At 38.7% G+C, this 24,322-nt stretch overlaps 1 protein-coding gene across 7 annotated transcripts in view; it reads right to left on the bottom strand.

Annotated features, from left to right (window-relative positions):
• Nucleotides 1-24,322, bottom strand: part of SOX6 (SRY-box transcription factor 6) — a 263,665-nt gene that overhangs the window by 73,740 nt on the left and 165,603 nt on the right. For all 7 annotated transcript variants that reach the window (XM_010390825.4, XM_019285347.3, XM_019285358.3 and 4 more), the window contains exon 8: nucleotides 17,773-17,852. In XM_010390825.4, the coding sequence (XP_010389127.1) occupies nucleotides 17,773-17,852 (80 nt within the window). The remainder of the gene's footprint in view (nucleotides 1-17,772; nucleotides 17,853-24,322) is intronic.

Raw genomic sequence — 24,322 nt, 5'->3', positions numbered from 1 at the left:
CAGCTTAACCGTGTGACAAACTCCCGGCCTGTGGAGTCTGCCAAGGAGCCAGGTGCCATCCCCAGAAAAACACCTTCTGAGGCACAGCATCTGTGTCCTAGCAGAGCTCTCCACACAAAAGGAGGAGGAGGAGGAGGAGGAGGAGGAGGAGGAAGAGATGGAAAGGTGAACATATAATTATTAAGGAATTGTACATACACATGAAAGCAACACTTAGTATAATTTAATAATCTAAAACCTGGAAAATCAAAGATTAGCTGAAAAAAAACAAGATCCCTTCAAGATTGAATATTGTATGCTGAAAGTGCATGTTTCCTTTTTTTTCTGCTACCTGTTAAGAGAGTGTATTTTACAAATATATGATGATGAAATTTCGATGTCACAGAAGCATTTTCCCAGTTTTTCCAAGAAAATGCTAACAAATGAAAATAAGGTGATTTTTACAGACCTTTTAGGATTGTGGGTCAGATTCTCATTTTCACATGTGACACCACACAGATGATAAATATCTTACTATTTAAGAATCAAGTTTGCAATATCATCTTAACTCAGAATTTTATGCTAAATAACTGAGACTTATTCGGCTCTACATGGGTGTATCTGAAAGTGCATTGATCAAGCACAGCTACATGATATTGGAATAAAAATTAGGGAAAAAGTGTCTAATTTAGAATCACAATAAATAAAAAGTAATAATTATTGAAAATACTTCTTTTCCTCTACAGAATCCAAGTGTCATAGTAGATGTGCATAGTTTTCCTGTAACAGCATCATATTTTTCTCTCCCTGTTTTCTCATGTCTAACGTATCCATAGTGGACATAACGTTCTGATTTTAAACACCCATAGATCACTCTGCTGCAGTCTGCTCAGCATTAGAGTGTGAAGATATAGAGAATATTCACCTAATACACCAAATACCTCTGCAAAAAGGCGTTAAGGTGCACAAACAGCAGCTAATGAATTATCATAACTAATGTCATAATAACAAAGATTGTTGCTGTGATTATTTATGCGCTTGCTGACTAATGTGCTCTCCGATTTATTAAAACCCAATATGTGCAAACAAACTAACTGTATTTGTGAAAATACAAATAATACATTTTGTAGTCACAGGCAAAGTTAGAGGCGTTCAGTTTTCCCTTTACATTCATCTGTGTGTCTACTGAAAAACATTCTTTCTTAGCCAAAAAATTATTTTACCAGTTATTCAAATTCCTTCACTACAGAGCTTTTGGTTAGTTTGTTGCTGTTTTGGTTTGGTTTTTTTAACTATTAGAACCAGTAATTTCAGTGTCTGTCAGTTGCTATTATATATAATGTCAAGGGGAATTTTTATGTGGCCCTCAATTCCCCTCAGTTCCTGTTGTATTCCATGCAATACATGCCTGTATTGCTTCACTCTCAAGCAGCAAAATAACAGTTACCTAATTTCACCACTGAGTGTCTGCCGGTCCCAACTCCTTTCACAGACCACAAATTCATTGTACTGGTTCAGAAAAAGAAAAATCACTCCCATCTCTTCTGCTGCCCTGCTGTGGCTAATGGCCAGCCCGTACTGAAAATAAAAGAATCTCTCCACATTTCAGATACTGCAGCCTGTATTGTTGCAGTACTGCAAAATAACAGCTTTATTTTGTTAAAAGGGCCTAACTTTAAGTGGACCATGGAATATTTATGGCTCTCAGTAGTCCTTTGAAAGAGTTATCTTATGTTTTTATGCCGATCATGGGTCAGAGGTTCAAATCAGCACTTCTTTCTGTCACTCCTTATATGTTTTACTATAATTTACAGCTCAGCAAGAGGACTCATAAAACAAAAGTATCTATTTTACTTCAGCAACTAATTCTAGCTAATCAAAGCTTTCCAGCAAAACAACCCAGCATGAAACTCTGCGTGGAAAATATGCAGAGAACAAAGCGTTTTGTCAAATAACACATCTCATGATGTAAACACATATGTCTCTTATAGGAAATTTTATCGCTTCCACATTATCGGCACACAAAAGGAGCATTCTTGTTGCAGACCTGGTGTGACTGTGGAGCCATCGTCATTGGAAACAAGAGCCTGATTAGGTTCCCACACAGATATGAATAGATTTTCTTTTTTTAGTGTAATGCTGCCTTTCTTATTTCTTAAACAGACTAGTAATTGTGGCTGTAAAAACAGTGGATTGTGTTTGGACGACATTTGTTTCTTCATATTTTTTTTAGCTACCCAATGACACCAATTATCCCATATGGTTGTCCTCTTCTGGAAAGTCTGAGTTAATCCACAGCTGTGAAGATGAAGACGCACCCAGCAGGCTCTAAATCTGGTGGGTCTCTTGTCTGTTAATAAAGTCCACAGTCTGCTGGACAGATGTTAAGAGGATCTATATAATAAGTCAGTGACAAAGATCCAGATTTCTTCTGAGGAAAACAATTAGCAGAGACATATCTATTCTTCATAGTTTTTCATTTCTTGCTTCATCTTTTGGAGAAGAAAATTTTCCTTACTCCACAGAGGAGTTCCTCAGCACGTACAATAGGTCCAGCTCAAAATATGAATGGACTAACAAAACACACTGGCATGTGTTCTGAAGAAATGATAGATCTTATTGTCCATGACCTATTCCTGCATGCTGTGGTTCCTGCACTATTATTTTGAGTTCATTCATCATATTATGGGGAGAGCCTGAATAAGTTCTACCAGCTATAAAATATCTACTTAAATTTATGACCTAATGGGAAATGTAAACTGAAGATAAAATTACCATTTTACTAGGTTTTTGTTTAAAGTTATTAACATTGTCTTTTCTAAAATAAAGGGATTATAGACAGTAGTTTTCATCCCCAAGGGTCATGCTGATGTTCTGGGGGGAAAAAACAAACAAACAAAAAGCCAAAACAAACCAAAAAACCAACAAAAATCCTCATCAAAAAAAAAACACCACACCAAAAAAAAAAAAAAAAAAAAAAAAACACCCAAGCCAAAAAAACACCCAAAAACACAGGGAGAGAATGTGCACTGAGAAGACACCTGCAGCAATATCCATGTTTAGAGCCTTACTCACTTTTTCCTCTCCCCATCTTTTTCTCATCAGGGCCTGACAGCACAGACATCCAACCCCAAAGTCTCTCTCAGTTACAGTCATTTAAATTTGGAGAAAAGCTACAGACTTAAAACACATGCACCAGTGCAATAAAGAGCTAACTTGCCTTCAGGCACATGTGCATTAAGGTGCTCTCAAGATCACTTCTGTTTCGTTTGCAAACTGTATTTCTTGTTCTTTTGACCTCCTCCTGTTTTGACACAATGAATTAGAAGCGGCCATCAAAACAGCTCTCTCTGCTTTGCTGCCTGAATGCAGGAACTCTCATGTAGGCTGCATCCCTGAGATCGTGCCCCTCGGAAATCAAATGGCTTTGATTTCATTGAATTATGACAATTAAATACAATCTCTCAGCAACTGCCTGTTCACAGCCTATTTACTGTAAAGCTGTGGAAAAAGCCAAGAAAGAATGCTTAGAGCTCAAATAAATTATCAATCACTGCAAGTGGCTAACACAATGTACATAATTTGGCACCTGGCAGTTGTCTCTGTAATATTCTGTTTGTTTCCCCTTTGAAAGTAAAGCTGATGGTTTATTAGTTTTACAGCAAACCTTGACAAGTTTTCAAGATAAAATGTCAACCCATCACCCTATGAGGCTGCTGGGAATTTTTCAAGACAGCATGAAAATAACAAAAAGAAAAGTTTACTCTCTGCAAAAAAACAATAATTCAAAAATATATCCTGAAATTTTTATACAACTAAAGTTCAGACAGTACATTAGATATATCACCACAGAATATATACAACATTGTGTCTATTGAAAGAAAATGACTACTCAGCTCACAGAGTGTGATACTTAAATGAGAATTCCAATTTTTCTAATGTCACTGATTCAAAAATCTAACCCTGTAAAGTATAGGTACTGATCCTCAGTCCCCCAGAGAGAAAACTAAATTTCTGCTATGTCAGAAAAGAGCAAAGGGTTGGCCAAAAGCTAACAGGGGGAACAGAGTAACAGCTACCAAAACATACAAATAAACAAAACAAAACCAAAAAAATGTAAAACATATAGACAGAATTGAAGGCCTTCTGTGTCAATATGGAGCTCTTACTTTCTGAAACACAATTCCCTTGTGAAGCCACTGACTGGAAGGAGAGGCAAAAATCCTCACTGACTCGGCGGCCATGTCACACCTCATTTCACTCTTTTTATTTTTTTTTTCCCTTTTCCAAACAGACTGAGTGCTGGTCTTCTGAGAATATGATGCTAAGCCACTTTTCCTGTAGAGTTCTTAAACTGGGCCTCTGAGAAAGGGTTTGATACAATTCAATGACTGAAGTAATACCTTTGTCCATCTGAGCATTAAATGGCCCATTGAAATACAGTTTAGTTAGAAAGAATTTCAGTAAATGTTGCTTTCTAATTTTTATTATTATTATTATTATTATTATTATTATTATTATTATTCCTTTATCCAACAGATTACGGCCTGGACCTGAAAATGCAGTTCAATCACTTTTGGTTGCCTCTTAAGTCAGGCCTTTAGCCAGTGTTAATTAAATATAACCCCTTCAGAATACTGGAGGTTAAATGAGAGCAACAAACTGGTCATCTTCAAAATATTACCTCATGCTCTCCAAAAAGCTGTATTCTGTTTGGGAGGGCCCTTGTTTAAACACATTGGTCTTAACAATAAAAATTTACTGGGAGCAGGGAGGAGGAAAACCATGCTAAGTGCTATTTTATCCAACAGTAATCACCAAACATTAAACACCTATTTCCATGCAATATACCATGTCCATTGTGTTTAAATAACACACATCATAAAGGAAAGTGCTGCAGCAGACAATTTAGGCTGTAGCCGCATATACAGCAGAATTTTCAACTTGATAAAGTGAAACTATAAAGAGTCGATGCATAAGTCAGACAGCTTCCATACCTAATATTCTTCCCTGCAGCTATTAGAAGTTCACATTTTTGTCTCTAGTAGGCATGCACATTAGTTTACCTACAATTTCAAGTATTCAGTCACATTTTGTTGTCTGTTCCCTACAATTTGACTAGAGCATGAAATTGGAAAGTAGTTGAAATTGTCGTTTTTTCATCTTCGTCATTCTAAATTAAAAAGGGAGGCTTTTGTGCAAGCTATTTGTTCGCTGCTTTGTAAAAAGTTTCCTAAAGCATTCATAATAATTTTACCATCAGTTGAAAGTAAGCTTTTTTACACATGGCAATTAGTCTTGTCTTTCTGAACATGACTTTACCGTAAAGACTCCTCCTTGACTATCCCTTTGTCCCAAGATTCCTTGGAAGAACGCAACCAAGCGATAATTCAGCATTATTGCTGCTCCAGTGCACTAATCACTTAAAGAGCAGTGAGGACCCTATGTTTACTGCCACAAGGCTCCTCCAGCCTCCCGGCCTAAGGCAGGCTTCCCAGGCCAGCAGCATCCAGATGTCAAGAGGAATATCCAAGTCCTGATGCAGCATGCCGCTCCATTCCAGTATGGCCCCAACATCTGTTTCATCTGCTGGCGTACAACCTGCCGGATACACGGAGGCCGCCGCACAAAGCAGGGGACGGAGGGAGGCTGGGAGTGAAATGCTGCAGTTGCACAGCTCACTGTACATATCACTAAAATCTCTGTATCAAGCAAATATCAGGAAGGACAATTAAAAAAAAAAAAAAAAAGCCACTTTCTACACGGCATATGCTTAGCATTTTTTGTCCTAGAGGTGCAACAGCCCATAACACATTAGCTTCTCATCTTACTAACTTAACTCTGGTTTCATTCTTTGTGGTGTAAGGAAAGGACAAAAATAAGGAAAAGCACAGAAGCACATAACACAAAATTCTTGTTGTGGTTATAGCAACTGCTCCTTATAAAAAAAAAAAAACACCAGCCAAAAACACAACTTAAAAATGAGACAAACTTAGGCATCTCCTACATATTTATAATTTCCTATAGATAGTAACTCAGGGGCTCAAAAACAATAAGCATCTTTTGTCTAAAAGAGCATTGTAACAATGTAAACATTGACATTTTATCTTGAGGCATGACAAAAACAGCAAACATTTTAGTTGATCTAGATTAAGTTCTGACAAGGAATAAAGGAGTGCTAACTGTTCTCATCTCTTCCACTTTGTGTATCTATTCTCTTGTATTTTCACTAGCAACAATAATGGAATAGTTGCCTGCTCCCATGCAAATTCTTTGAGTTGTTTATGAAAGCAAGATCAAAGCCCAAATGGAGAGTGCCTCTTTTTTCCTGCTGTATTTTCTTCTCAAGAGGAGGACCTAATGAGAGGCTGTTAAACCAGGAGTCTTGCTCTGCACTTACAGAGCAGGAGCAGTCTCACAGTGCAACCTCCCAGCTCACCCTTTTCCCGTCCAGGCTGGGGACACAGCTCACCTCTGTGTGCCAGGAGACAGGAACACAGAGAGCAGGAGGCACAGAATACTCCTGTGTCCCACCTCGGCATGGGGCGAGCACCTGGCTCCAGGAAGGAGGACTCATCCCCCAGACCTTCCATTTAAACACTCCCACCCTCTGTGCACCTGAACAAGTCGCTATTTTCCCTGTGCTCCTCCTGAAATGTATCCACTGCTGCTGCAATACCACAGCACCTGAACTAGGTACATCTGAATACAACCATCAGGTATTCCCAGTAAAGATAGAATGTGACCATTAATAAAACCACTATTCTAATAAAATATTGTAAATATCAAGAAAAACATACTTTGTCTATAGCCATTTCCTCTGCAGGAGGATAGCAGAAATGTCAGTAAAACCTTTCTCTTAGGCACAAAGATTTGCATTCCTTCATTTAATGCTGTCAGATGCCTGATATGCTACTTTTTGATCACAATTCTCCTGTTATTTACCATGCACAGGAAAGAACAAAATAGCCTTATCTTTGTGGTTCTCCCAGATTATATATTGTGCTACACATCTTGAAAATTTGCAAAAAATCTTCAACATTTTTTATTATTATTTTATAAAGTAACTGTGAGATGCTCTGCTTAAGTTTCTGGCAGAAAGCCAGTCACGGAACAGGACAACAGCATTTGCTTGAAAAAGTAATTTCAAGTTTCCAGTAGATGATGTTCTTTGAGAAAAAATGTGAAATGTTAAAGATAAATCTGTATGTGATTTTCCTATGTTTGCCACTATTAGAATTTGCTATTGGCATTTTCCTAGCATAAATTCCTCCTTATGAAAATTGAGGATGGCACTAAAGGCAGCTAGCTCACTTAGGAAAGCAAGCAAGGACCAGGCAGCATTGCTCCAAAGATACCTGCAAACAAAGGCTCTGATGTTTTAAACTCCTTCTCTTCTATCCAAAGAAAACAAATAAGCAGTGCTTCCTTAAAGTGAAAATATAACCAGATCAAGCAGAAAAATACAAAAATATGACCAGATGGTTGCATCAGAGTGCAGATTTTTTCATTCACTTTATGCTATCTTAGTATTACCTTCTCTGGTGACACTGTAAATCAGATTATTCATAAAAAGAATTTAAGATGTTTTCTGGTATTCTTTCAGAAGCTCTTCCTTAAAAATCTGGGATTTATTCCTTACTGCTAATACTAAATATTTTAAACAATAAATGTGAGAGGTCTATATGAAAAGCAGCTACCTTACAAATTAGGATAGTTTCACACACTTTATCTATAGAAATGTCTTCTGCACTAAAGCTAGAGTAAAAAGAAGGAGCATCTCCATGATAAAGGGAGAAAAATGATATGATTGAAAAGCAATTAATTACAGTAAGTTTGCTGAAGGGATGATAGCTATCAAAGCTTATCAAATTTTTCATTTCAGAATTTCAGATATTTCTTTCAAAAAACGTTAACACATAGATGGGCTTTGTGAGAAAAGTCAGGAGTTTCATTCAGTCTCATGTCAGCAGGATTACAAGCAATTATGAGTAACCGCTTGTTGAGCTGTGTGAAATGAGTTGGTGAATGAGTTTCCTAGTGAGCACATGTCCATGTCACTGGTATGACTGCCAGTAATGCAGACACTCTCAGCTGAAGGGGTCTAAAAACATAATTATTCTCCTAATCCTATAGGAGATGGTTGTGCAATTGCTGCTTCTAGTGTATGCATTCTAGGTCTGTCGCCCTGATGGCACACAGCAAAGCTGAGGCATAAGCAAGAGAAAAGGAAATCAGGACATGGGGAAAAAAAATAAGTGGCAATAAACCTTCCCTAGAAATATCTCATAAAATCTGGCATAGATTGGTGGGTTCATTCATTCTCTGACCATCCAGATGGAGAACTTGTCTAACATGACGATTGCAGTATTTCCTGTGCAGAACTGTACAGACAGAACAAGAAAACTGAACGCTCACTTACCCCTGCTAAGCACACTGAGAGGCAAAAGCTCTATGATTAAATTCCTACGCGCTCCCATGACAGAGGAACGAGACACCATCGCCGCAGTAAACGGGTGCAAGTGAGGAAAAAGGAAGAATCCCATTTAAACAACCTCTCTCAATTCCCACATCTGAATCCCCATCTTGTGAGAAGATGCCGAGGCAACCCTACGTTTAAAAGCTGAATATTTGAAAGTGCTGCTTGGGATTTGAAATGGCAATGTTTTCTTACTTTTATAAGGGAGGCAGTTCATGTGGTAGCTCGCAGCCATTCTACAATTTTCACTAGCAAAATGGACAGAAGATGGGGATATAATAAATATATACTGGCTCTACTGATCAGGAGAAGCTTTATCAGTCAGCTGGGGCACATCTGGGAAAAAAAGTCACTCAGGTGCATCTCTAGCATCCCATTCAATTAACATACCATTAAAAATGGTTCATCCCTGTTCAGCCTGCTGCGTTACCTGATAAGTCAACATAGTTAAAATGTATATTTAAATGCAGAAGACAGTGAAATGTTTTCTTTGTGAAGCAGAAAACAAGCCCAGCTTACAGGTATTTTAAAGCATTGGAAATAATTGTCCTTTACAGGTTGCTTAGCAGATCACTCACACTGATCTTTTACTGTATATTTTGAACTTTCATGCACCTTCAAGGAAAATTAAATAATTTCCTTATAGGAAGCACACAAAACATTATGCAAAACGTATTCAAATGGGCTTATAAAAATTACATCTAAGAAAAAAAATCACATTTGCACCTCAAAACCAGGTAACTGGGAACTTACTATTATAAATTCATTGGAAGCCAATGTGTTTTACACCAGTAAATGTGAATTTGACATAAGATTGCTGTGCTTTCTAAACTGCAGTGGGTGTGATGGGACCAGCTTAAATAGGTTATGAGGAGTGAATAGCCTTCTCCTAGGTGTTGAAGACAGCAGCAGAAGAGAGGGCCTGTATTGGATGAATTACTCTGGATAGTTCACAGAGGTGTTATTAAATAATGCTGTAAACTGGTTAAATCTGGTGACTTGCTCTGTGTCTAGAGTGTAGCACAAATGATTCAACTGCATTGAAAGGACTTTGCCTCTTTGATTTCTCACTTCACTTCCAAAAATGCCAGTGGACCTGACAGCACCCTCTCACTGTTCCTACACCTGAAATACTTTTTCGTTTGTTTTCATGCTTTGCTATAATTCATGCCCAACACCAAAATATGTGCCCTATTATGTCTACTTCACTAGATTTTGTGAAGGATTCCTTTAAGTCTCAAATAATTCCTTAATACTGAAATTTAAGCATGATGTGTTTTCTTCTTGTACGCCTGAAGACGCTTCTCCCTGCAGTCTCTTTTTCGGGACTGACATGCAAACCTTCTGGTGTTCCTCCAGCCATATGTAGCCTTCATGCTGAGCCTTAGGAATAGACAGATGAATCCAATACTTTCTAGTTAAGATACTGTTCTAGTTCCTCAATCATATGGATTCTAAAAACATCACAGACCAAACATATTTTAGACGAGCAAGGCGCTGAAGGCCGTACACCATTCCTATTTCACCATCCGTAAAGCTTCTTCAGCTTGGTGATAGCATTATCTATACACTGGTTTGAGGAGTTTTATCTCGTCTTCCATGAATTTTCCTCATTTTCTGAACTGGGTCAGTGGGAGGGCACATGGTCTTCTAATCCAAGACCCTCGGAAATGGGGCAGGTGATGATATCTTTCCAGTCCATGCATCTCTAAGAGAATTCTTCTGCTTCCTTTGAGCACATGTGTGTTAGTTTACACCTAGAAGCTCGAATCTAACCACCCTTGTTCTTAGAACTTTTAGTTCAGATGAAAGGGGAGCTATTAAGTTTTCTTCTTCTGTAGCAATTAGTCAGGGAGGAATGATAATACTGGCATGTATTATTTTCCTTTGTGCGTAGACCTAACTTAAAAGATATTTTTGTCTTTAATCTGGTTCCTGCTTAGTTCCTAAACAACCAAACATATTAACACCTTCACAGGAAAAAATCCTTCATGTTTGTAATTTGTAGCCAAATTAAGCAGCTTGCTCTATGGTTATAGAGTATAGAAGCATAATAAAATTCCAGAAACATATTCACTTGCAGCTAATTCCTTTAAGGCACACACCATATACATTTCTAGAAAGCTTGAAGGAATCCAATTGCCAGCTCAGAGTATGCCTCACAGTCAGCCTATTCCCCAAAGGGATGCCACAGTTTTAAAAGAGCTTTAAAAAACCTGCTCATCCCCTGATGGCATTCTGTAGTACTGGTGCCTCTGGTGCTCTGTCAGTAAATGCAGCAGTAACTTATTTGCTTCTTACTGGCTTCTGAGTGAATACATACCCCAGGGAGGCAGCTTTGCAAAGCACAATGATTTTAAAATAGAGCCTGGGCTTTCAGCAAGGGGCAGCCAGTGGTTAAGGCAGCAGGAACATCTTGTTGACGCTGGGGGCTCAGCCTCTCCCAGTCACTTGGGCTCCAGCTTCTGCCTTGATATAGACTGAAGAGATGCTAGAAACCGCCTGCCATCCAGGTCATAAGGATGATATCCTTCTAAACATACATGTTTCCTGATAAGTGAGTTGATGTCTGTGCCACTTAGGATCTCAATGGTAAATTCTCTCTGGAACAGCATATGGGCCTGGAAGGCAGCTGTCCTGCTTGGTGCGATCTAAGGGTGCAAAAGGTGGGAATCATGCCAGGGGCCTGATCCCTAGCTGCCAGATTGAAAAGTCTTCCCTCTCGGGAGACGAGAGCAGGAGAAGGACAGGAGCCCTTCTCAAGGTGGAGGAGGGGTTGGGCAGCTGAAGGGAACAGAAAGAGAGCTGTGCCAGGCTGGGTGACAGTCTGGAGGCTACTGACCTTCCTGGAGTGAGAGGAAACACCAGCCCAGGAATGACCTGGGTTTGTCACTGCCGAGACAAGTGCTAGAACTGCTGCAGACTATAGGAACAGTCTCTTTCTTAAACGTTGCTCTAAATTTTTTATTAAATAACATGACACTCTTCCAGTAAGCAAGAAGGAGTGTAACAAAGACATGCTGTTCAAAGCAGTTATTGGAGGCGCAGGGCATGAAATGGGTGAGAAAAGGCTCTTGCAGCTGCAGTGCTGCTGTACCAGGCTGATTACTCTAGCTAATAGCTCTGTTTGTCTGTCCACTTTTACCAACTAGAAGAGAAGAAGGAGACTCCTTCTCCCTGTGACTGGGGAAGCTAGGAAAATCCTCCTGGGAAAAAAATTCATCCTAAGTGATATTTTACTGCAAAAAATCTCAATTTTTAATGGGGTGTCCTTTCCTGATGAAAATCACTTTGCCAGATAATTCAGGGCTGAAGATGAGAAGGAGTAGGAGAAGATGGAGCACTAAGAAATTCTGCAAAGAAAGGAGGTCATATGGTAAAATATTGACTCCATGACATCATTTTCATTGATACTGCCACTGATATAATTCAACTTGATAACACAGATATTACATACAGAGACATAAACATTCAAGTAGGGAAAGGCACAAGTATAACTATTTCATTGATTTTAATTAAATTTTCCTGAGCATTGCAAGGTTGGCATATTTTTAATTTTATTTCCATTAAAGGGTGTGCTTGGTCTCTCAGAGCCTTAATAAAATCTTCTTTTGACCTCTCTCCTTTCTCTGCTACAACCTAAATTTCTACATAAGAAAAGGACCAAAATATGTAATTTACTACTTCCATATGCTGAAATTTGCACACACCATCCCCTTAATTTAGACCACTATTCACTGTATCATAATAAGGAACATTCTGTTAAAATATGTCCACCTAGAGCTCAGTAGTCTTTGAATGCTAGATAAAATCATTCTATAAGGCTAATGAAGACAGAAACTCTGCCCGTAACAATATTAAGTTTGTTTTCTCTAGTGATTCGAAGAAGTGAGCAATCTGTCAGTAATACATTGAGGGAAATTACTTGTCTTGTAGGAATTCCCGCTGACAGTCACTCACTCACAGTGCTGACCCAAACATCTACCCGCTGACAAACAAATTGCAGTGTCTAACTTTGAAAAGGTAACTAGCTGTTTTTAATGTTGATTGGTCTTACCAAATCTATCTCATATTTACCCAATCCCCATTCTTCACTGTGTTAAAAAAGAAAAAAAAAAATAAAGAAAGAAAGAAAGAGAATGGAAAACCCCATGGTTTTTGCATTTGAAAAAATTATTATTGCCTACATCCGAGAGTGTTATGTCAGATAAAACTGTTAAACTGTGTCTAACCAACATTAAGACTGGCAGCCCTGCCAGTGACTGACTGGGTGAGTGAACACATTACTGAGACAGCATTGTAGAAATTAATTTTCTTCAATAAAGTGATTTTTAAGGCTCATATATTTCACAATCTAAACATATGTCACTGTTTCATAAACAAAATAAATGGATTAAAATAATACATTACCAATATGCTGACACATGGAGATATTTTAATTAGAAATACTTAAGCTGCGTGATATTTAACTGCTATATTTGTTGAAGAGGAGCATGCATCATTTAGTAAGACATAAGGCAGGTACATCACTTTGCATGATGTGGTACCAGAGTGGGACCAAATCACCTCCAGTGCGAGCTCTCACTATCAGATCACTTTAGCCCTGCTGAAAAATGGTGTTAAGGTTACAACATACAGAGGAGACTCCATAGGAGCAGCCGTCCACTAAAACAACTTTTTCATTGCAATAATAAGTCACTCAGATTCTGGTTCCTGAGAATAATATTTCTTTGTAAAGGGCCACATTTAACGACTTAGCTATTTAAAGGCCATATTTACATGACTGTCGCATTACATTGGCCTCTTTCCTGCACATTCTTCTTGACTTACTTTGAGGACCAGCACTAAAATAGCTGAGGAAAGCAAATGTCAACTATGTCCTGAAATTTATACGTGTGAGAGAATTGGAATAAGTAGAAATGTAATATATTGTTTACTGTACCAAGTGCCCTCTGTTCTCTAAAGGTCAAAAGCATTGTAACCTTGGAGTTACAGTTTCTGATTGTTCCCAGGGTTAAATACATTATCAAAATTAATGGTTCAAACCCCTCAACCTTCAGATATATGAGTATTCATGCCTCCATCTGCTGAACTGTTCAACTAAAAATAGCATTCTTTGGCCTTCCCTCTACTAATATTGTGCCCCTGAGGCAGGCTATGCAATGCTTCAGCAGTACACTGGATCTGCACCCAGCAGTATAAAAAAAGGTCATTTACTTTGTTTGCAATTAGGAGAGTATGGAGGAGCAGGATAAGATGGGAGGGCAGAAAAGAAATAGACAAATATGTGTTTAGTTAAAATTTTCTTTTTTTTTCCACTGGATTATAAAAACTTCAGGTTTCAAGAACACAGCTGCAACTATAGTTAAGACTCGCCAAGGTTCATTAGTGTTATAAGCGATAAATTCTGAAGGACAAATTACACAAATAGTTTGGGGAAAGAGTTATGAACGAAAGCTTTTTTGTTTTGCTTTTTTTCCTAGAGCTCACTTTGTTTAGGAATAACTCCAGCCAGCATCATTGTAGTGCTTCCACTTTTATCAACAGTTTATCAGTCGTGGTTGAGAGAGTTGCGACACTTCCTTATTCATCTCCTAGACAGCTTTGTAGAAATATGTAAGAATGAAGGCAGGGGGGATTTTTAAACATTAAAGGGCATATAGTAACATTCCTTGTTTGAAAGTAATGACAGAGGTGCCACCTCTGCCACCACTGTGACTTCTCAGTAACTAGGTTACTGCTACCAGCAGCATGAGAGCTGGAAAAACCCATTTCGTGATCAAGTCCACTCATTTAACAAGATTGCTGGCCACGCATCTCTAGAATCAGTTTGTATCAGTGCAACCATTCGACAACTTGTGAAAAAGTTCAGGAAAATGGGAAAGGGGAGAAACTCCAGAGAAGAAGTATGTAAAGAAGAGCAAAAGGAAAATTATTAAAAGATTTTACAGCTCACACTGGTTAATTAAAGCATCTCACTTCTGTTACACACAGGTATCAGAACTGTTTCCTACACCTCTATGCCACAGGTGTGTTTGATAATAAACCTGCAACTATTCACTCACAGTTGTTTTGGAGGCGTGAACAGAGTTATCTTGGTTTTTCTGATCAGAGTATACCTAGAGAATGGTTCCCTCATCAACAAGATCCCCTCTCATGCCAAGAGTCCTAACAAGGCTTGGTCCTACCATGCATATTATTTAAGTCTCTGGTTGATTTGTTGAGGAAACTGCTGAGATGGGGCTGAGATGTCAATGGGAGGTGTGGAACAGAGAGTTTTAAGTCTTTCTGTCAACATCGTCAATGACACTTTCATGAGGTCAGAATACGGATCAAAAGAAGCTATGTGATACCAATCCAGTGCAGAGCAAGCCACCAATTCAGGAACATGGGCTGGCATAAAAGTGTGGTAGTTACTATTTTACTGCAAGATACTCAAAGCTACAAGTGAATGTTAATGGTATTTACCAGTAACTGATCAATGTGATCAGAAATCTAAAGAGAAGATGGGTCCAACTGGTCTGTTGCTGAAGGAGAACACTTTTTTTCTTATTTTTTTCATGCAGCACCCACGAAAGTCAGACTAGTTACTTGAGAAACTCCTGTATATGATTTCTGTAAAGCTTTTTTAACTCATGGAGATACATAATCCACTGGTGAACACAAATATAGAATTCAGAGAAAGTACATTTTGATAACAATGTGCTGATAGCTTGAATAAGACAGGCAAATCATTAACTGGAAATTGCCCCCTGGAGAAACATCCTCTGTGGAATAATTGCTATCATCACATGATGTACCTGGTAAAAAATGGTTCTCTGTGCTATTAGATTCAGAGCTTGCATAGAAGTTGCCCTAACACACAGGAAGATGAGAAGACAAATTTGCTGCTACCTCCTACCTGGAGCATGATCATCCAAATAAAAAAATAAGCATAAGTAGAAAAAAAGGGGAGAAAGCTTGAAGCTAGCAGAATTTCCTTAGCTGGATACAGATTATAGAATGGAATTAATAATAATGCCCTGGTAAAGTTGAAATGTTAGAGCTACTGCAAAACTCTTTTACTTGACATGGCTTTCCTTCCCCAGGTTCTCCAAACATGGATATTACACACACACTCACATGTAGAAACAAAGCCAAACCTGCAAATGAATTAGCTATTTCTCCCACTGGCTGAAAGAAGCAGAGATTAGTTGTGTGATCAGTATTTTTAAGCACTTGGGAAATACTCAGATACCATGGTCACAGTATTCACGTAAATAAATAAGTGGGTGGGGTGCGTGGAAGAAAGGAAGCGGAACAGAGAAAGAAGGGGGAAGGGAAGCAAAGATGGAAAAACGAGCTGAAATGCTACACCCTAACAGTCTTCATGATGCATCAGGTATAACAATTCCCTCCAACAAACACACCCAAATAAGTGCTCATTTAGGGAACACAGAGAATTGACACAAAGAGAATATTACTAGTAGAAGTAAATAAAATTTAGTTCAGGCACTTTAACAATCTGATGAGCAGCTATCAGCGGACATTTAAGTGCTCTGTTATTTAAGCTCTTATAACCATGAAACATTAAAGGTTTTGAAATCCCATGGAGATGAAATTCAAACAAAATAGAAAAGGGGGATGGGGAACCAAACAAACAAAAAAGTCTTTTGCAGCAAATATATCTAAATGGGAATTCACACCCCCAAGCCTTAATATTTCTGAATTTACTAGCACCACATTTTTGCTGGTTGTTTTCTCTCTAATTGTTCTCGTCATGTTTAACAACTCAGTCTATCATGTCTGCAAATTAATGAAAACGCATTATTGCTGTAGATTCAGACCAAGTCTGATGTGCAAATATGTGGGTCAAGTTACAAATGGATCATGTAAAAGAAAAGAAGCAGGAATGTCTGTGGTTTAGATCCCATTTCTTTGAGAGTGGTACAGTTTTCATCCTTTCCTGCCTTGCAGTCTTGAGTAGGTTCACTATTTGTTTTAGTGCATTTCAAAGGCAGCAAAAATAGTCTCTCTATTCACAAAGCTGATTTCTGCAGTATTTTCCCAACTAAAGCTAATGAGACTTTTGCTTCGATAAATAGTCAAATACTGATTTTCAAAGGATACCTGCTACTTTTCCTTTTGAGAAACTTCCCTTTGGTTTCAATCCTGTCCAAGGTACAGTCTTAACATCACATTATCATGACCCAAAACTATTTATTGCAGATCTTTGCCTGCAGAGTCAGGATGTCCTCTCTTCAATTTCTGATTGTAGGTTAGGTCAGACCTAAGATCAAGCAGTCTTTCTTGTCAGCTCTGGACCACCAATGAACAGCAAGTTCTGGCCCCATTTTTGCTTACGCTAAGTTAATCTGGCAAGAATATCATAACAGGTAAAGAGGAAAGGATTTTTAATATGCTTTGGTCCCTCTGGAAAATAATATAATCACAGAAAGGTAAGGAAAGTAGATATCTGGCTATTAGCATGGCAATACTTTGCTACTCCAGGCACAATTTATTCCTACTTTGCTTCTGAATCCAAATCTAACCTAACTCAAATAGGGGTTTCAAAGGTTTACTTGCAAATAGTTACATGCATCTTTAATGGCTTTTCCTCTCATGTTCACTGTCACTTTCTTTCCACACATTTTAACTCTGAAAGCTTTTGACTGTTTCTTCATTATTTATGACATTGTTGTGTCTTTTCTTCTGAAATTAAAAACTTCTTGCCGCAAGAAGCTAGCTAATAATATGGCACACAAATCTTTCCTTCACAACATTTCATTCTATATGTGCCAAAAATAAATAAATGGCCAAACTAAGTCTCCTAACCATGCTTGGCATCTGACCAGCTTAATGCACAGAAAGGATGAGATTACCTAAATACAGAAGCTAAAAGAGTTTGCAATTTATTGTATTGTCAGCACCACACTGCCTGAAAAAAAAAAAGGGAAAAAATAGAAAAACCCAATAATGCACTTTTGTTTGGATACACTGAGTGCTCCAATTATAGGTAGTGCATTGCAGCTACAGAGGAGAGACCACATGAAAATAAAGTACAAAAAGATCTTTGAACTTATCTCCCATCAACTGTTCAAGTAAATTGAAAAAATACCATTAACTGCCAGTATAAAACACACAGACAATGTCTTTCACTCACAGTATCAAGGTTGGCTGCATGTTGCTGTACTGTATGTACATAAGGTGTTAATCCTCCTGGGCTGTGCTCAAAAATTATTTAACATTCAGGCTATTATTTAGCATACAGCTGGTTAGCAGTTTTCCCCTAAAATGCTGGCTTCGATCCCACATTTTTTTGTTCTGGCACATACCTGGAGCTGTAAAGGGCTGAGTCCAGAAGCAGCAGCAGCTGCCATTGTTGATGGAATGAACTGCACAGGGTAGTTATCACCTGTCGGGAGAACAATGCGTGCAGGTTCAGACAGTGAGCAGAGAATAGCAGCAGACAAGTGCAAACAAGGCCCTAGGATTGCCTGTGCTCCACAGAACTCCTCTAAGCCTAAACATCTGCAAAAACAAAAGGCTTCGCTGGGCAGAGACTTGCCATGCTCCCTTGGAACTTTTTTTGTTAGCAGATAGCTGGTAGGCAAACTGGCAAAACATAAATATGATACTCGTGATTTTCATTTTCAAAAGTGAATGTTCAAATCAAGCGTGGAAGCCTGGGCACAAAATAGACCTCACAGCCACAGCCACACAGATAAGATACCCCAGAAAACCCCAGTGGCTCCCAGAGAAAAAAGTAGTTTTCACGACGTGTTTCTTAACAAAAAAGAAATCTGTTATAACTCAAGAAATATCAGTCCTGTTTAATGCAAGGTGACGTCTTTTCAGCGTCGAGTGGCTCCTGGGAAAGGTACCCAGCTGGCTCAACACTGGTTGACATTTCTTGTTTTGCTTTGGGGTTCCCTATCTTGGGACAACTCCTTTAAGGTAGTCATAGAAAAAAACAAAATTAAATCACCTTTTAATATAGCTTGAAATACAATTTTAATTTTCTCTTAGGTCTGAGGGCCTACTGAAGTCGACAGATTAGACAGGTGCTTGGCTACATGAAGATTCAGGTACTAAAATTTCCAGAGTATTGTAACATCATGTCTTATAGCATCTATGGGTGTTCCCATAGATGTGCATCACACAGTGCCATTTGGACTCAGTCAACGTAAGGAATGAAAGAAGGCTGAAATAACTTAGCAGTGTAATCTGTAATATAAAAATTAATACAGTGATGGATAAGTAACGGTGATTTAATGCAATATCACTTTGGCTTCAGCTACTTATTTAAAATCAGTTTTATATACAATCTGTAAACTACATTTTAAGAGGCTGTACTTTTTTTTATATTTTTACAATAATCGGTCTACTTTACACAAACTCTTCCATGCTGAAAGCAGAATGTAGCAGTGAGGGAAAATACTGAAATCCAATATAATATAATCAGGACATTCCAAGAACTAGATTTTTTTTGTCAACCCCCTCAGATATATAGCAATAGCTAAAGTCTTTGCAGTCACCAGATTCCTCAAAACTCTTTCTTTTTACCACCTGAAGTTCTATTGTCTCCAGCTCAGTTAAAATGTTCAGTTGTTTCACTTTTTTAATAAATTGTACATGTCTAATCCACAAGGTCTCTTTGCATCATATCCATAATACCTCATCAGGCCATTGAGCACAGTATGTGCTTGTACACAGTCCAGTAACAATTGGATTCTGATTGCATATGGAGCTCTGCTACAATGCATTCACTAACACTATATTGTACTGGTGTCCTATGGAGTAATGTTCAAAATATCTCCTCTTGTTTTCCCCATTCCATGAGGCTGATTTTAGTGTGCAACGATGTTGGGGTTTCTTTTTCTTTAAAAAACAAAACCAAAAAGAAACTTCTAGATTATTTTCTTAAAGTACTAAAGCTGTCTCTTTATGGTTAAATGATTCCACTCATCTCTTTGATATTTATATGAAATTATCTGAATAAATAAGATCCTAATCTAAGTTAAATAACATTTCTTTCAGACATATCTTACAAGGTTTTAAAAAAAAAAAATCACAAAGATGTTGAATTAATGATGCTTTAAATGGGGGGGGGGGGAATAACCATCTGACTTATCAGCATGGACTGCCTTGCAGAACATTTCGGAGGCATTCTTTCTTTAAATATCATGAATTATTCATCCCTGTTCCACACAGCAATCTCTTCTTTCTCCCTCCCCCTCCGCATACACTTTTTAAGTTCAATACCAGTTGCTTTATTTGTACTAAAACATTTTCCATGTCAAACATATTTTAAAAAAAACCAAACTCTAAAAGAATTCCCTGCGGCACTCCTTTTTCACAGCTGTCATGCTCCTATGGTTTGAAATAGCCAGATATTTTATACCCACACGCGCACACACGCACACACAGAGTTTTTGGCTTCACAGTTAATTTAATAGTATCTTCACCACACCCTGTAGTGTTCTCTTGCTCACCTGCTGGCTACAGCACTGTGTTTTGTTGCAGGAAGAAGAATAATTTTATAGTTATGCCATTTATCTGTTATTAAAACCAAATACTGTCCCTTTACACCCTCATTTTAATGTGTTAAATTATGACTAAGTCCTGGTATGTCAGCAGCATCTTTGTGCTGGGAAGAAAAATTAATACTCCTTCAGCTCTGGAGTACTTTGTTGACACTGAGGAGTAAAAGCAGAGCAAAGGTATGTCTTTCTCCCTTGAGCAAACTGAGCATGCAAAGAATGCTCTGGTTTTAATTTTTAATTACACAGGTACATAATTCCCCCTCTCATTTTCTCAGTGCAAGAATGGATCAAGAAGCTCCTCCATAGCCGTCTTGGCAAGAAATCAGTCAATGTATTGTAGCAATTTTTTTCAAATTTGTTTCTTGATTTGAAATGCTTGCGTGAGGATCCATTCTTTTAAATTTGTACAAAAGGCAAGAGAACATGTTCAAACAGGTCTGCCTTAGGTACTGGTGTGTGCTGGCCTTTGATAACCAGGAGTGAGAAGAATGCTGGAAGAAGAAAATCTGTCATGTTTTGCAAACTGATCTTTTCAATCTCCTTGCTGTGCTGATTGTCTATTTACATTTGGCTGCTGTTGTTTATATATAAATTGGTGTTTACAAGCCATGGAAAATTATGCCAGACTTCTGTTTCGTTTGTCAGGTTGAGCAACATTTCCAAATGAATAAAAGCAGTGAGCAATTGTGCTGTGTTATTCTACACAGAAGTAATGTAAATGTTTCTTTTTGTCTTGGATGAAGAGATGAAGCTTAGCAGACTTTATTTATAGGGTGTATAGACTCACCTTCCAGATCAAGGCTTTGTGAGCTGTAAGGAAAGAAGGATGTCTGGTTTTTGTGAGACCCAGAGTAGGGGAAAGGTGGTGCTTTATTACCCATCTTTCCTAAAACACAGTTGTAAGACGTAAGCTGAATCTCCTCGTGTGAGTTACAAAGCTTTTGGCTTGATGATGTTTCCCCCATTTTGGGGTTGTGACTTAAAATCTGTCTCTTCACTCACAGAATGAGAGGAAATGGAGTTGGAAGAGCTGCAAGAGATCAGCAGTTCCAGGGCCCTATCCTTCTAGGCATAATGAACAGGCTGAGGAAAGAATACCTCAGCTGCTGTCAGGATTCTGCAGGGATAGAGATGGCCACTCCTGCGGAAATCCCATACAGCGCATGAATTTTGCTTGTCCAGAGCCATCAGGATTGAGGAAGTTGTTAACAGAGGTCACTGGCTAAGGGAATACTTTGGAGCATCTCCTGTGGGTGATGGCACTGCCTCAGTTATGCCTTTGTCCTGAGCAGGGTTTGCTGCAACTCTGCCTTGTTGCCATTCTCATGTTGCAGCCAAACCAGTTTCCCCTACAATTGTCTGTCTGCATGTAATATTTGCAAAATTATGAAATTTGCACATTTCGGTGCAAAGTCCCACCTGACAAATATCCAGCTGCCTACCATCACTTCCAGCTTTTACATCAATGTTTAGGACTGAGGCACATACGATTGCTACAGCAAATCCTGAGGTTATAAACTCCTTGTTCCAACAGGGGACACATGACAGGTTTTAACTCAGTGCTGGGGAATTTCCATTAGAAACAGGACTCATGAAGCCATGCAAAGACAGCCAACCCAGTGCACAGTGGATTTGGTGTGTGCTTCCTGTTTTCACCTGCCAGGAGGAAGAGCAGCCTACTGAAAAAAAGAATACTTGGATATGGAAAATCTAAGCCACCTTACGGCTTTAGGAAAAATTTCTGAAAGACCTGTTCCAAATGGAAATTGCAATGTCAGATATCAGAGAAATCCGGCACATCTAAGATTATGTGAGTTATGTGGATTAGCTACAGTAATCAAGGAGTTTAATTAGTTTGATGACAAATATTTCACAGTATTGGAACGTTCTGTAGTCCAGCCTGATGACAATAAGCCTGACAGTTTCGTTTGTCATGCTTTCCCTAATAATATTACTTTCTCTAGCGCAGCTAGCAACAGGACAAAATGTTGACTCTGTTTCTGCCACCAGCCTAGGAAAACAGTTTCCACTTTCATGTTGCATTGCAGCATAGCAAAATCTCCTGTAATTATTTTTGTGTATAAAGCCAAATGACCTAGATAGGTCGATAAGGGACATTCCAAGAACTAGCCATTCTAATCAGGGGCTATATATCATTCTTGTGTGAAATACAAAAAAAAGCTTTGAGAATACACTGCAGCATATCACTCAACAAGCCTGTCTAAATTGAGTTTTACTCTACTCAATGTCTCTATTTGCAATAATCTTTTCCAGAGATACTCTCCAGTATTTTCAAATCTCACGAGCTGCCATTATGCACCTGGCATAAGACCCTCTCACTCTCTGCTTAGAGGAAGCCATAGCTCTGCTGTTTGAACTCTGCTTAACTTATGGTCTGGCTCCTACCCAGCATTGATTTATATCTTTACTCCATCATCCTCCTACTTTCCTATTACCTCTTAGTCACAAAACTTGATGGAAGTAATACTTTAGTCACTGCAAGATGGAGGAGGGAGCTGTCCCTCCTAATCCTTATCTTCCTCATCCTACTCACTGTCTTGTCCTCTTGACCCAGGGCACTAAAGGGGACGTACTAATCTCATTCAAGGATACTCCAGCCCACTAAGCTTTTCCGGATGCGTGTGGTTGGCTAAATGAAGGGAAATTTGCAGTGTGAGAGGAGGTATAATGGTACCCATGCTGCCCACCAGTTCCAAGCAGTAAGTGTAGTGGTCACACTCAGAAAGCCAGCGTAGTTGCTTTGCTGTACTCGGAATGCAAAATAATTCTATTAACTGCTTAGCATCTCTGGGCAAGTATTAGCTTCCTAACAGCTGCCACTCTCAGCTTCCCACTGGAATAAGTGGCAACCCCCACAACCAGGTACTCTACGAGGCTCGTCAAGCGCCTGCAGGTCAATAGTCACAACAGTCATTTGAGATGCACAGCGCCCTAAAGTTTAATTAATCCGGTATACAGTATAAATACTGAAATATGTATAAAAAATTAATTAGGTGGTCTATGCAGCTCTGATTTCTCAATTAGTACTTACCATGCCGGAAAATTATATTACATGACTTTGAGATACATAAGGAAGCATGGGACTTTGGGGATTTTTTTTCTAATGCAATTATTACTTGTCATCAGCACTTGCTAACTTTGGCGTGTTTCACCTCCTAAAGCTGCAAATATTGGGGGGGAGGGAGCCATCTCAGTCTTATAGATTCTGCCAGGCAGTAGGAAACTTTCTCCTGTCAGGCTTTATCATAGCTGTATATCTGTAAGTCCTTGAGTTTTCTGTTCATAATGATTTGCTGAGCTCAGAAGTTCATGAGCAGCAAGACGTGTACTGGAAGTGCCTCAGAACCTAATAAATTTTCTTCTCTTCTACAGGACCTTCAGTTGAGGGTATGAATTAGTGTATTTTGTTAAAGAATACCATTTTATTCCTGCAAGGCCTGGTGTTTGTGTGCAAATTTCCAACAGGATTCAGTAACTGCTACCTTGGCATTGAACTAAACAGCCATGATATTGTTTCCCAATTTAGCCCAGGAAGACATTTCTGCATGGACACATAATCACACCCCTGCTTGTACATCAAAGCAGGACTTCTCATCTTGGCTGTCCTGTCACTGTCCTGTCACTAACACTGATGCACTGCTCCCACTTTGGGGCCGGCTTATATCTAGCCCATTTTGCAGGCAAAGAAAATTAAGTGACTGCACACACAATATTTGACATTCCCTAAATGACACAGTCAGTTTCAAAAGTACCTAGTCCCCACTGCTCCTATTATTGAAATGCCTCTCACTGTGTTTTCTGAATGTCAAGGGAAACTGGCAGGGTCAAAACTCAGTCTTGCCGACATCGAACTGCAGTGAAATGAAATAGAAGATAAACAGGCAACCTAAAAGAAAATTTTAAGTGTCTGAAGGGTTAATCTATCTCCTGTCTTCCCTCAGAGGTACAAGCAAGTCTAAACTGACAGTTCTGCAGGCAAAAGTTTCATTTCTCACAAAAGTAGAGGAGTACAGGTAGTAGCAGTCGAGTTCATAAATATTCCTCAGAAATGACTTTGAAGAACCCTCTCTATGAAAGAGTATAGCTTAATCTCCAGTTTCATTAATTCCTTAACTACCGTGCCGAGAGTGCCAAAAATAGGAATTAATCAATACCAAGTGTAGTTACAGCACTTTTTTTTATCATGATGTGTCTCTGACAGAAGCTACTGACCTGCCCGGCTACCTTTGCCACACATACAGTAGAATTTAATAGCTATATTAAAGATATAAATATTATAATTTCTTTAAATCCACTGATGGTAATAAGATTATTGTAA

This window comes from Corvus cornix, chromosome 5, assembly GCF_000738735.6.
Source record: "Corvus cornix cornix isolate S_Up_H32 chromosome 5, ASM73873v5, whole genome shotgun sequence".
Taxonomy (NCBI): domain Eukaryota; kingdom Metazoa; phylum Chordata; class Aves; order Passeriformes; family Corvidae; genus Corvus; species Corvus cornix.
The sequence above is the reverse complement of the archived record's forward strand: the minus strand, read 5'-3'. Positions and strand labels throughout refer to the sequence as shown.